Here is a 14,272-nt window from a genome sequence, read left to right as displayed (position 1 = left end):
AGCCCATTGTATCAATATAAACCAGATTTGTTAAATGTGCTTTTATGAAAGTAGATATCCCACATTTAACCCCTGTAGCAGATGGATCATCACAAAGATGTCTTGCACTGTCCAGTAGTGAATCCTCAAATTTAAAAAAATAATAATTTCCATCTAGGACAAAGAACAGGAACTGGAGCAGTTGACTAAGGAGTTGCGGCAGGTCAATCTCCAGCAGTTTATCCAGCAGACGGGGACAAAAGTTACCGTTTTGCCAGCGGAGCCCATTGAAATAGAGGCCTCACATGCAGACATTGAAAGGGGTAAGATGTTGATAAATATGGTTTATTTTCCCTTTATTCTCACTGCTTAACTTTTTTTGTTTTTGTTTTTTGAGATAGTGTCTCACTGTGTCGCCCAGGCTGGAATGCCAGGGGTGTTACCACAGCTTACTGCAGCCTCGACCTCCTGGGCTCAGGTGACCCTCCTACCTCAGCCTCCTGTAGCTGGGGCTGCAGGTGCATGCCACCATACCCAGCTGATTGTCCTTTTTTGTACTTTTTGTAGAGATGAGGTTTCATCATGTTGCCCAGACTGGTCTCAAACTCCTGAGCTCAAGCAATCTGCCTGCCTCAGCTTCCCAAAGTGCTGGGATGACAGGCATGAACAAGCATGCCCGACCATCTGCTTAACTTTGAATGAATTACTTGTATTCAGTTAAAATATTACCCTAACATTCATAGCTAATTTTTAAGTGGGACACTTAAAAATTCTTTTTTTTAAAATATTTCCCATTTCTAGAGGAAAACCAGTAACATTTAGGTTATTTATTTACTTAGGTGAGCATGTAATCACCAAATGTCATATCATTAATTTTAAACTGCTTCTTTATTAAAATTTTTTTCTGAAGTATATATGAGTTATAGTCTGTTAACTTAAATTTTGGCTTCTCTGTTCCTTATGCCCCTTTTTTTCCTTCTTTTTCTTCTAAAAGTTATTATTAATTTGTGCTGATATTTAAAAGACAATTCCAAATCTGTGTACGCATATGGTGTGAACAACCAAAAACAGAAGCAGAATATTCACGTTTTGTAAAGATCATTCACTGTTCAAATCAACAAAAACTAGTTTATCAAAGAGACCTGAGAAGGTTTTAGCCTTCTCCCCCAGCCCAGGGCACACAGGGGATTGCAATTATTGCTCTATGCAGTTTTCCCTTTCGGGGCAGGAAGCAGTCTAATTTTTTGGATTGCTAAATACTCCAAGTTGATGAGCTCATCAGGTGGCTCTCTTTGTTTCCTGTTTAGAGGCACCATTCCAGTCTGGGTCCCTGAAGCGACCTGGTTCATCTCGGCAGCTCCCCAGTAATCTCCGCATTCTGCAGAATCCTATCTCATCTGGTTTTAATCCTGAAGGTATATATGTATGACATTATCTGTCGTTAGGGAGGAGCCCCAACAGAGGTACCAAGGACAGTAAACTTCCTTTTTGATTTGTGCCAATGATGAACAGAGGATCTATTCCACAAGCCGCTGTGTTTTTCTCTCCTAAGTTGCATACCACTTGCAGCCATACCCTGTGCACTGATGCTAAAGAACAAAGAAACTGTTTTCACACATCAACAGTGTTGATATTTTTGTCCAGCAGCTATAATGCAAAGCCTTCATTTTTATTTGTAGCATTTTGAGAGCTTTAGGAAAGTATTATATAGTGTGTATACATAAATAAACCATGACTTAAGTAAGAGTGAAGAGAAATTTGTGACTGGCTTAGTTTAATTTATTTCATGTAATCAATTAATGTGTGAATGTTGATGTTTTAATATTTTTATTGGCTTATCCTGTGACTGACTTATCTTACATATTGGGTGATTATGACTGTGTGCGTGTTGCCAGACTCCATCCATGCATTGCTGATTTACACTACACAAGTGTCCTAGGGTGCTCCACCATCGAAACTAACTCCAGAGGAAGCCACTTGCATTTGTTCTGTGAAACTGTCCTAGCCATTGCTTAATTAGGTGAAATAATTCAGGGTTTTTTAAATCTGGAATTTAGTCTTTCCTTTACAATATTTCCAAATATATGTGTGGCCACAGAGCATAACAGATATTTTTCATAGCTAAATTGTATGTATAAAACATTTGCAGTGTTTCAGACACTGTTGAACAAAAACGTAATTGTTAAGTATGTATCCAAACAGGCATGGGGTTTCCTGATACATTATGTGTTTTGTTTCTGCCCTGTCTTATCATTTACACTTACGGATCTTCAGAATTAATCTAACATGTAAGTTATAGATATCTGAAAGCTGGGTTGGTCTACTTCAGGAACATCGCTTTAAGCGATGTATTTTAAAATAACCCGCTTCGTATGTGTGATGTGTTGGCGCACGCCGTGGGTAAGGTTTGCTTGCACATCATTTGCTCTGTGTATTATGGACCATTGTGTTTCTTCCAGTCACTTAGATGGAAAGGAGATTAAACCTAGGTACTTTTTAGCAAGGATATAAAGTCAAATTCAGCATATGTTTTTATTTTTAGGCTTGACTTTTACAAGTCATTAATCTCCATTTGTACATATGTTATTTTATTTATAAAACCAAATATGAGTCAACACCTTTTTGATGAGTAGTGACTTAAGATTTACAAGTAATATTTAGACAGATTCAGTCAGACACCAGTTAGCCATTTTTACATTCCTTCCGGTTAGACTTGGTACAATATAATTAAGACTTTAATCTGAAATTTAAAGTAGTTTTAATTCTGAAGAAATTACATCCTCTGTATTATTTACATGCAACAAAATGAACGTGGATTAATATAGTAATGCCATGGTAACAATAGAGCTATGTCTTATGCATGAAGGCAACTTTGGATGTTTTAACACGTTTGACTGACTTTGGTTTAGTGAATGCTGACAATGCTGCTCTACTTAGGTTTCCTATGAAAAATTTTAAGAATGGCTATGAGACTGTATAGAAGCTTCTAGAGAACTGAAAGTAATAATGCAGAGTTGCCTTTTCTAGTGCAGCTAAGTGGCGGACCTCAACTGAAGATACGATTTTCTTTGGGTTCTTGGAGTTATCAAATTGATCTTGCCATTATGTTACTTTGCAAATAACTGAAGTAAATGATTCTTACCTAAATAAACACAACCTGTACATATTTGCTCACAATTTATAATAGTTATTTTCTGTCTACCTATATTTAAAATTAGGATGATTAAAAAATAATTTATAGCTTTTGTGACAGTAATGATTTACATATGCCCAATATATGCCTTATTTTTAAATAAGTCATTCTGTATAAAGTCATTTTGTTGTTGTTCAGAGAAATCAAGATCTTATTCACAAAGAAAAACATTTTATAAATTGATCACATTTTATTTAAGTCAAAATGTTAAACTGGAGGCAGTATTAAACTTTGCAATTAAGAGTTTCAGAGATGCCTTGGCATAATACTGTGAAAAATACTGTCAATATCCAACTTACTATAAATTGTTATCAGAATTAAACTAATAACTTTAAGGAAGGACAAGCAGCATCCTGGCAACTTGTAGTAGTCTTGGGTTCCCAGTGGAGTATCACAGTTAACCTCTCTGACAACTTCATCAGAATTTCCAAGCTGCCAAATAATCTTCGTAGACCTAATTACAGATTTTAAAAAATTTCCTAGGTGAGGAAAGTATAGAAATGTGAATATGATGAATACATTGAGAAGCTGTACTTTTTAATTAGTTATATTACTTCTGGAAGCACATATCTAAGGAATATTTTCTAAGACTCAGAGGGAAAAAAACTCGTTTTCATAGGAACATCTGAAGATACTTTAGTATATTTGTGATCATTTTTATCTATTGCAAATACAAATGAGTTAGATAAGTGCCACATCTTGGATACATTTTGGAGGGGTAGTGGGCAATGGTATACAAAAATACCAAATATAAAATTTTCATCTGGGGGAATATTCAGGTTCTAAATACTAAAATAGATTACAATGTTATGTTTTTTTAAAAAAATCATACTGCAACTTGTTTTATTGTGATTTTCTACAAGTATTAAATACACTTAAAGATCTTTTTATCTTACCAAGAAATAATTTGGAATAGCATTGGTATATTTGACCTTTTGAGGGTCTGTCATCCTCAGAGAATGGCCCATAGTGTTGTCTGTGGACATAGTGTGCATAGTCCCTTTGTTGTCCTTCTGAGATATTTTGGTTTGATAACATTTTGTTTTCTGTCTTGATGCACAGGGCCTTTTGTATAATATGAGACTTCAGTTGGTATTAATAAGAGTTACCTATTTAATTCTCCCAGTCATCAATGCAGTAATCATCAATCCTATGGTTCAAATTAGTCATAAACAAGAGCTACAGCAAGACTGATAGAGTAAAAACTATATAAATACAGTAAAAAAAAAAATAGAATTTATGGTGTGAAATGTGAAGTATAGCAGTATCTAACAAGAACATGTAAGCACTTGCTTCCACAGCATAAATGTAATTTACATCTGCATTAAAGGATAATTTTCTCTGTGAATAAGAGCAAAATGGTCTTTAGAAACAAACTGTTCATTTGAAGCTATTTCTGTGAACATCTTCCAAGAGAGAACTGTAATGGATTGAGGAAATAACACAGAAAAGACAAAAACTTTTGATTTCAGGCATGCAAAGTGCGTGGACAGATGGACAGTTCCCATTGTGCATTGCCTTTGATAAATTGGGCCTTAATTTATATAACCATGCTGTGTTCACATCCCTCTTCTACCTAAAGTTGTCTTTATTGGTTTATATTGTATTAAAATTAGCTCATAATTACTACTTTTGTATTATGTTCATTTTTTTAAGTTGCATGTTTATAGTATTTGCTACAGTATTTTTAAGTTTGGGGTGAAGGCCATCAGCTGTATCAAAAAGACAAAACAATCACTATTTATTCGGTATTGCTGCTTTACATCTCCAGAATAAGCTTTCGATGCCAGGACAGTGACTGCCTGAAAGCTGCAGGAGCTCTTTTCAATGCATTTTATATATTTTTAGAAACCAAATAAATGCAGAAAACTATTTAGTATACTAATTATATTAAACCAGCAGAAATATAAAGGCAATAAAGTATATACATATATATGGGGGGAGGGGAAAGATTAAAAAATAGATTTACAGCCAGACATGGTGATAGCCCTAAATGTATTTCTCAATATGTTTTTCTTTATTGACCCTAGGAGGATTTGAGTTGCTGCAGCTTTAAACAGAAAATTGCCATGTTCACTAATTGTGAGCACATAAATATGCTTTTAGTACTGCTTTGCTTATGTACAAATAAATCTGTAATATGTATTATATGTAATTATTCTTTTCTTTGACTTTCTTTTAAATGTATATTTTCTGATCATTATGAGCTGTAAAACAAAGAATCAATATTGGATATTCTCCCAAATAATAAATTTTCAGGATTCATTGGGGCATTACAGTTGTCAGTTTGTTTCTTATGTCCTTTATATTTTTAAATACAATTTTACTTCCTTTAAAAGATACCAAAGAGAATAGGGGTACATATCACTACACATAATTACATTTTTCATATACACTTAAAGAATCATCTATTGTTCAAAAGATGGCTTCATCAAAGTAAAACTGAATTAAGACGCTGATATGCCTTTTATTTCAAAAGTGAAAGAAGAAATGATACCTTAATGAATCTCTGTATTCCCAGATTTCCCTAAAACCATAAGTGAGAGGAAGAGAACTAACATTTCAGTCCCTACTATGTGCCAAGTACAATATGGGGTACTGATCACACTTTTAACATTCACAGCCATCCAAGGAACTGCTCCCAAGTGACACAACCCCTAAGGAACTGATGCAGCATTTGAACTTAGATGTTTCAGACCTCAAGGCACTTTTCTGTATTCCATGGTAGAGATGCATGAGGTTTACGGTGCCCAGTTTCTGCATTTTAACCACTTTTTAATGTGGAAGTATATAAATTGTCATTTTTATAGGTATATTTTTATAAGAAGTTAAACCTTTACTTAGAAATTATACATGGGGGCCAGGCACGGTGGCTCATGCCTATAATCCCCGCACTTTGGGAGGCCAAGGCAGGCAGATGACTTTAGGTCAGGAGTTCGAGACCAGCCTGGCCATCGTGGAGAAACCCATCTCTACGAAAAGTAAAAAAAAATAGCTGGGCGTGGTGGTGGGCGCCTGTATTCCCAGCTACTCAGGAGGCTGAGGCAGGAGCACCACTTGAACCCGGGAGGCGGAGGTTGGAGTGAGCCGAGATCGTGCCACTGCATTCCAGCCTGGGCAACAAGAGCGAGACTGTAAAAAAAAAAAAATATATATATATATATATATATATATATATATATATATGTATATATATGTATGTATATATATATGTATATATATATGTATGTGTATATATATATATGTATATATATATATTTATTTATTTATTTTTAGCCAAAGTAGTATTTATTGAGCCAAAGTAAATTTCCTTGTAATTTCAACTTTCTTTAAGGCCACATAGAAGAAACAATTTCCCATCTATATATATATATAGAGAGAGAGAGAGAGAGAGAGAGAGAGTCTCTAAAAAAAAGTCTCTCTCTCTATATATGAGAATAATAGTATGTTATAAAAGCAAAGATGAAATGAGAAACTTAAAGTCATTCAAAATACCAATAAGTCCTAGTTTGGGGGACTTTTAAAATTTTAATTATCAACTCTGTCCTCTAAAATCATGTTTTGTTAACGGCAGAGCAGGAAACAGTAACTACTGTTAACTCTTCACCCACCACCCACTCCACATATGTGGGGTGTGTCTATTAGGAAAGACCAGTGGAGTCCTTTAAAATGGGCATAAATATACTGGGTGCGTTTATACTTTCTACAGACATTTAGTGAGCCTGTTTTTGTCTGGACACTGGACTGAGATGCATATATTTGTTCTCTACCTTAAGGAGGTTTATACTTTTTTTTTTTTTTTTTTTTTTCAGATGGAGTCTCCCATTGTCGCCCAGGCTGGAGTGCAATGGCCCGATCTCAGCTCACTGCAACCTCCCCGTCCTGGGTTCAAGCAATTCTCCTGCCTCAGCCTCCTGAGTAGCTGGGATTATAGGCGTCCGCCACCACGCCCAGCTAATTTTTTTTTTTTTTTTTTTAGTAGAGACCGGCTTTCACCATGTTGACCAGGCTGGTCTTGAACTCCTGACCTCGTGTTCCACCCGCCTCGTCCTCCGAAAATGCTGGGATTACAGGGGTGAGCCACTGAGCCCAGCCGGTTTATAGTCTTAATGTTAAGAACCACTATAGGGGCAAGGATAGGGTGTCATGGAGACACATTAGGAGATGCTTACCCCAACCCAGTGTGCTGGAAGATCCTGGAAGGTGATATAAACCAGAAGGGCTGTCTAGTGGAGCAGTAGCCAGACAGTGAAGAGCCCGGGAGGCCCAAGAGAGATGGTAGGTAGGTATCTGATCATGAGGGGCCTTGGTTGCCATGGTAAGGAGTTTGGACTTTATCCTGACAGCCACAGGTGAATTTTAAGCGGGAAATTAAATGATTAGCATGTTAGGAAGATAATTCTGACTGGATATGTGAAGAACTAACTAAAGAAGGGTCAAGACTGGAGGCCAGAAAGACTACTTAAGAGGCCTGTAGGAGTCCAGGCCAGAGGTGATGGTAACTCGAACTAAGAAAGCAGTTTGTGCATGTAAGAAATTTTTATTGAGCACCTTCTTTGAGCCAGGAAATGAACCAAACAGGGTATAGATATTCTAAGTAGACAATAAGAATCAAAGATATTCCAGGTGTTTACCACTTATCCACAGCCTTAAAGGGTGGTAGAAATGTTAGCTGTGGGTCCCTCGGTGAGTAGACACAGATAATCTGTTCTTCGTGCTGGTGGGCAAGAGGTTGGCACAGGAGCAAGGAAAAAGAATAAAAACATGGAGGGCCGGGCGCGGTGGCTCACGCCTGTAATCCCAGCACTTTGGGAGGCCGAGACGGGTGGATCACGAGGTCAGGAGATCAAGACCATCCTGGCTAACACGGTGAAACCCCATCTCTACTAAAAATACAAAAAATTAGCCGGGCGTGGTGGCAGGCGCCTGTAGTCCCAGCTACTCGGGAGGCTGAGGCAGGAGAATGGCGTGAACCCGGGAGGCGGAGCTTGCAGTGAGCTGAGGTCGCGCCACTGCACTCCAGCCTGGGCGACAGAGCAAGACTCTGTCTCAAGAAAAAAAAAAAAAAAAAAACATGGAGAATAGAATATATATTCAAGAGGTGGGCCTTCAAATGGGCTTCCTTTTTGTAGAGTGTTTTTGCAGTGTTCCCTGTAAGAATGACATGGATTTGGAAGAAGTGCTCTTCTCTGCACCAAATTTAGCCATCCACAAGTCTCATCATCCAGTATGTTGGAATCCTGTTTTCCCAGCATTATACTTGACTGTATGTTCTATATCCACCACTGTCTTTTATCTGCCATGTGTTTGTGTCCAAGGTAATAGAGGGTCTGACATGGTCCAGAATGAAAGAAGTGAAGAAGGTGGACAATACAAATTCCGTATATGCAAAGTCAATATTTACAAGTCTCCTGCAATGCTGGAAGTGTGAAGATCAAATAAACAAATTGGAATACTTAGTAACAAAATATTTTTAGGCATAAAGCAAATCATAGGCACTTTAAACAAGAAACAATCAGCAACAGTCACCACACAAAGGGAGGCTGGGGAGACAGGGAGGAGTGCGGCATGTACACCAGGAACAGCTCACTCAGCCAAGGGAGGGGCTCGCCAGACAAGCCACTGTGACAGTCTTTGGGCACAGCCACAAACTGCTCCTACATCACCCCACCGATGCCAGCCTACATCTGAACCCTTCGAGGGCCACACCATCCCAGCCCACCTCGACAAGCTAAAAAGGTCTCCTTTTCATTGAGCCAAAGTAGTTTTCCTTGTAATTTCAACTTTCTTTAAGGCCACATAGAAGAAACAATTTCCCATCAATAGGACAGCACTTCAGGTATTTAGGGGCATCTATGATGTCCCCTAGTCTTCTCTTTCCCAGGCTACATATTCCCTATTCTTGCAAATAGTGCAGTCTTCAGTCTCCTCTCTCCTGAACACGCTCTACACCAATCTTGAATGTGGCAGCCAGGACTGATCACAAAACTCTTTTTTTCTTTCTTTTTTTTTTTAATTTAAGTTCTAGGGTACATGTGCACAACGTGCAGATTTGTTACATAGGTATACATGTGCCATGTTGGTGTGTTGCACCCATCAACTCATCATTTACATTGGGTATTTCTCCTAATGCTATCCCTCCCCCAGCCCCCCACCCTATGACAGGCCCCCATGTGTGATGTTCCCCACCCTGTGTCCAACTGTTGTCATTGTTCAATTCCCACCTATGAGTGAGAACATGTGGTGTTTGGTTTTCTGTCCTTTTGATAGTTTGCTTACAATGATGGTTTCCAGCTTCATCCATGTCCCTGCAAAGGACATGAACTCATCATTTTTTATGACTGCATAGTATTCCATGGTATATACGTGCCACATTTTCTTAATCAGTCTATCATTGATGGGCATTTGGGTTGGTTTCAAGTCTTTGCTATTGTGAATAGTGCCGCGATAAACATACATGTGCATGTGTCTTTATAGTAGCATGATTTATAATCCTTTGGGTATATACCCAGTAATGGTATGGCTGGGTCAAATGGTATTTCTAGTTCTAGATCCTTAAGGAATCGCCACACTGTCTTCCACAATGGTTGAACTAGTTTACAGTCCCACCAACAGTGTAAAAGTGTTCCTATTTCTCCACATCCTCTCCAGCACCTGTTGTTTCCTGACTTTTTAATGATGGCCATTCTAACTGGTGTGAGATGGTATCTCATTGTGGTTTTGATTTGCATTTCTCTGCTGACCAGTGATGATGAACATTTTTTCATGTGTCTGTTGGCTGCATAAATGTCTTCTTTTGAGAAGTGTCTGTTCATATCCTTCACCCACTTTTTGATGGGGTTGCTTTTCTCTTGTAAATTTGTTTAAGTTCTTTGTAGATTCTGGATATTAGCCCTTTGTCAGATGGGTAGATTGCAAAAATTTTCTCCCATTCTGTCAGTGGCTTGTTCACTCTGATGGTAGTTTCTTTCACTGTGCAGAAGCTCTTTAGTTTAATTAGATCCCATTTGTCAATTTTGGCTTTTGTTGCCATTGCTTTTGGTATTTTAGTCATGAAGTCCTTGCCCATGCCTATGTCCTGAATGGTATTGCCTAGGTTTTCTTCTAGGGTTTTTATGGTTTTAGGTCTAACGCTTAAGTCTTTAATCCATCTTGAATTAATTTTTGTATAAGGTGTAAGGAAGGGATCCAGTTTCAGCTTTCTACATATTGTTAGCCAGTTTTCCCAGCACCATTTATTAAATAGGGAATCCTTTCCCCATTTCTTGTTTTTGTCAGGTTTGTTAAAGATCAGATGGTTGTAGATTGGTGTTATTTCTGAGGCCTCTGTTCCATTCCATTGGTCTATATCTCTGTTTTGATACCAGTACCATGCTGTTTTGGTTACTGTAGACTTGTAGTATAGTTTGAAAACTCTCTTTAAATTAGGAACCTGGCTCATTGTTAGGAGTCAGGCTAAAGCTAAACTGGTTTGGTTGGCTGGTTTTTTTGAAACTTCATCTTAGTGAATCATTGAACTGACAGTTCATTAAAATCCAGTTTTTCACATTTTCTGCTGGGAAATCTTACATAACTTGTATGTATGTAATTGAGTTTCAGAGTGCATATGCAGGATCACACTTTGTTAAAATACTTATCTCTAAAACCTCTGAAATAATAAAGAGGGAAGATGTGGGCTTTAATGTCAGGTTGAAATCGTGGTTAATTTTGTTGAGAGCAGAGTTCTACAGAAGCATAAGCAGGTGATAACTGGGTAAATCCAGGAAGACTGATGAGGAGGTGAATTAGACCTTTGAAGAATAAACAGGTTTTCACTGAGTCATATTTATTGAATGCCTGCTGTGTAGTAGACACTGGAGATACAGCAGTGAACCACAAAAACCAAATCCCTGCCCACGTGGAGTTCATATCCTAAAGAGGAAGACAGATGTTGAACAAAGAAGCAAAAAATTAGTATCTTCAATTATGATAAGAATTAAGGAGAAAAATAAAAGCAGCAAAGAGGGACAGGAAGTGCTTGTGATTTTATACAGTAGCTTGAGAAGTCCTCTCTTAAAAGATGGCCTTGCCGGGCGCTGTGGCTCACGCCTGTAATCCCAGCACTTTGGGAGGCCGAGACGGGCGGATCACGAGGTCAGGAGATCTAGACCATCCTGGCTAACACGGTGAAACCCCGTCTCTACTAAAAATACAAAAAATTAGCCAGGCGTGGTGGCAGGCGCCGGTAGTCCCAGCTACTCGGGAGGCTGAGGCAGGAGAATGGCGTGAACCCGGGAGGCGGAGCTTGCAGTGAGCCGAAATCGCGCCACTGCACTCCAGCCTGGGAGAAAGAGCGAGACTCCGTCTCAAAAAAAAAAAAAAAAAAAAAAAAAGATGGCCTTGGAGTAAAGGTGAAGGAAGTGTGGGCAGGCCGTGCAGAAATGAAAAGGAGTAATCTGGGCCACATAACCCACATCAGGCTTCAGTGAGAGAGGTCTGAGAAGCCTGGGAGGCCTCTGGAGTCCAGCTTTCTGTTTCTAAGCAACAGATTTGGAATATATAGGCCTTTTCCTGGCTGCGAGCCAGTAACCCCTTCCAAGTACTCACTTGATCATTCTCAGATCTAATATAATGCAGGAAGAAGATATTTTAAATATAAACACATGTTTAAAATCTGAATTGAATTACCCTTAATTCTTCCCAAATTAAAATTAAATTCATAGGTAAGATGTCCTTCTATGAATAGACACAAACTTGGTTTAGTCTATTTCCCAAAATAGTAGTAAGGAATAACCATTGGATCTGATGGTGCCTTCTTTTGCTACATATCCTCCTCCAAATGTAATACAGCTTTATAACCTAGAGAAATGTATTTTTAAAATTCAGGACATTAAACAAAAATAATCCATTGTCAAGTACTCTTATAAACTTAAATGAATATTTCTAGAAGGTTCTCAAAAAAAAAAAAGGCTCTAACCAAAAAGACAAAGACCCAAACTAAAGCTAGTAATTGAGATCATGATTATATGTACAAAAACAAATTCACCAACCTTAACTCTTTTTTGTTGTTGTATGTTTCCTCTGTTTTATCTAGGGATCATCATTCTTTCTGATAAGCAGGAGTGTAAAGATTAGATATCACACCAAAAGCTCAGGCAAGAAAAGCAAAAATGAACAAGTGGGACTACATCAAACCCAAAAGTTACTGCACAACAAAGGAAACGATCACCAAAATGAAAAGGTGGACTGTAGATTCGGAGAAAATATTTGCAAACCGTTATCTGGTAAGGGTTTAATATCCATACTGTATAAGGAACTCACAGAACTTAACAGAAAACAAATAATCCAATTAAAAATGGTCAAAGGGACTGGGCTCGGTGGCTCACGCCTGTAATCCCAGCACTTTGGAAGGCCGAGGCGGGAGAATCACAAGGTCAGGAAATTGAGACCATCCTGGCTAACACCATGATGGGCTAACACCCATCTCTACTAAAAATACAAAACATTAGCCGGGTGTGGTGGCACGCACCTGTAATCCCAGCTACTCGGGAGGCTGAGGCAGAAGGATTGCTTGAACCCAGGAGGCGGAGGTTGCAGTGAGCCGAGATCACATTACTGCACTCCAGCCTGGGTAACAGAGTGAGACTCCATCTCAAAAAAAAAAATAGATATTTTTCCAAAGAAGACATAAAAACAGCCAACAGGTATATGAAAAAGCACTCAACATCACTGATCAGCAGGGAAATGCAAATCAAAGCCACAATGAGATACCACCTCACACCTGTTAGGTTACACCTGCTATTGTCAAAAAGATAAGAGATAGCAAGTGTTGGCAAGGGTCTGGAGAAAAGGGAACCTTTGTATACTGTTGGTGGGAATGTAAATCAGTACAGCTATTGTGGAAAACAGTGTAGAGGTTTCTCAAAACATTAAAACTATCATACAACCCAGCAGTCCCTGTGCTGAATAGATACCCAAAGGAAATGGAATCAACATCTTGTAGAGGTATCTGCACTCCATGTTCATTTAAGAATTATTCACAATAGCCAAGATTCAACCTCAGTGACCATTAATGGATGGATGAATAAAGAAATTGTATATGTATATATATAATACATATACACACACACACACACACACATACACATATATACACATTATTCAGCCTTAAAAAAGGAGATACTGCCATTTGTGACAACATGGATAACCCTGGAGAATATTATGCTAAGTGAAATAAGCCAGACCCAGAAAAAAAATACTGCATGGTCTCACTTATATGTGGAATTTTTAAGTCAAATACATAGGAACAGAGAGTAGAACAGTGGTTACCAGGGCTGAAGGGGCGGGAGGATAGGGAGCCGTAGGGCAAAGGGTACGAACTTGCAGTTATGTAGGATGAGTAAGTCTAGAGATATAATGCACTGCAGGAGGACTGTAGTTAATAATATTGTATTACACATTGAAAATTTGCTAAGGGGGTAGATTTTAGTTGATCTTACCACACACACACACACACACACAAAGGTAACTCTGGAAGGTGATATATATGTTAATTTGCTTACCTATAAGTAATACTTGTGCTATGTATATCGAAACATGTTTCACACCTTAAATATATACACTTCTTTTTTAGAAAAAGAAGAAATTATCAAGACAAGTCACTTATGGTGTATTATGATGGTTAAATAAGAACAAATTGGTTCCCATTAAACAGGTTTCCAAGAACTTGCCCGGACTTCTATTGGAAGCTCCATTTACCACATGGCAGAAACAAACCCTCTAGGAGTATTTGGTTAGAGAGGACCCTGTAAAGAGTTTATCCACTATGTTTTCTCCAAATCTTCTACATTTATTTGGTGTCAGAGGTCCTGGCAAGAGACATAAGGTCATATAGCAGTAGCAATATAGCAATTCGAGTGGTTTACTTGAGAGTCAAATTGGAGAATCTGGTGATGTTCAATAAGAAAAAAGGATTTATTTTGCTTTTGAGACATGTATTAGTCTGCTTTCACACTGCTATAAAGATACTGTCTGAGACTGAGTAATTTATAAACAAAAGAGGTTTAATTGACACAGTTCCACATGGCTGGTGGGGCCTGAGAAAACTAACATCATGGCAAA

General features: G+C 38.2%; 1 protein-coding gene across 4 annotated transcripts in view; it reads left to right on the top strand.

Moving 5' to 3' along the window:
- Positions 1-13,104, top strand: part of RASSF8 (Ras association domain family member 8) — a 127,117-nt gene extending 114,013 nt beyond the window's left edge. For 3 of the 4 annotated variants that reach the window (XM_030804568.1, XM_030804567.1, XM_030804569.1), the window contains 2 exons: positions 158-302; positions 1,287-5,445. In XM_030804568.1, the coding sequence (XP_030660428.1) occupies positions 158-302; positions 1,287-1,408 (267 nt within the window). In that variant the 3' untranslated portion in view covers positions 1,409-5,445. Of the gene's footprint in view, positions 1-157; positions 303-1,286; positions 5,446-12,245 lie in introns of those variants that run through there. The other variant, XM_012502319.2, reaches the window with a different exon arrangement.
- The last annotated feature ends 1,168 nt before the right edge of the window (positions 13,105-14,272 follow it).

Source organism: Nomascus leucogenys, chromosome 23, assembly GCF_006542625.1.
Source record: "Nomascus leucogenys isolate Asia chromosome 23, Asia_NLE_v1, whole genome shotgun sequence".
In the NCBI taxonomy this organism is placed as follows: domain Eukaryota; kingdom Metazoa; phylum Chordata; class Mammalia; order Primates; family Hylobatidae; genus Nomascus; species Nomascus leucogenys.
Note: the sequence above shows the minus strand (reverse complement) of the source record. Positions and strands in the feature narration are given on the sequence as shown.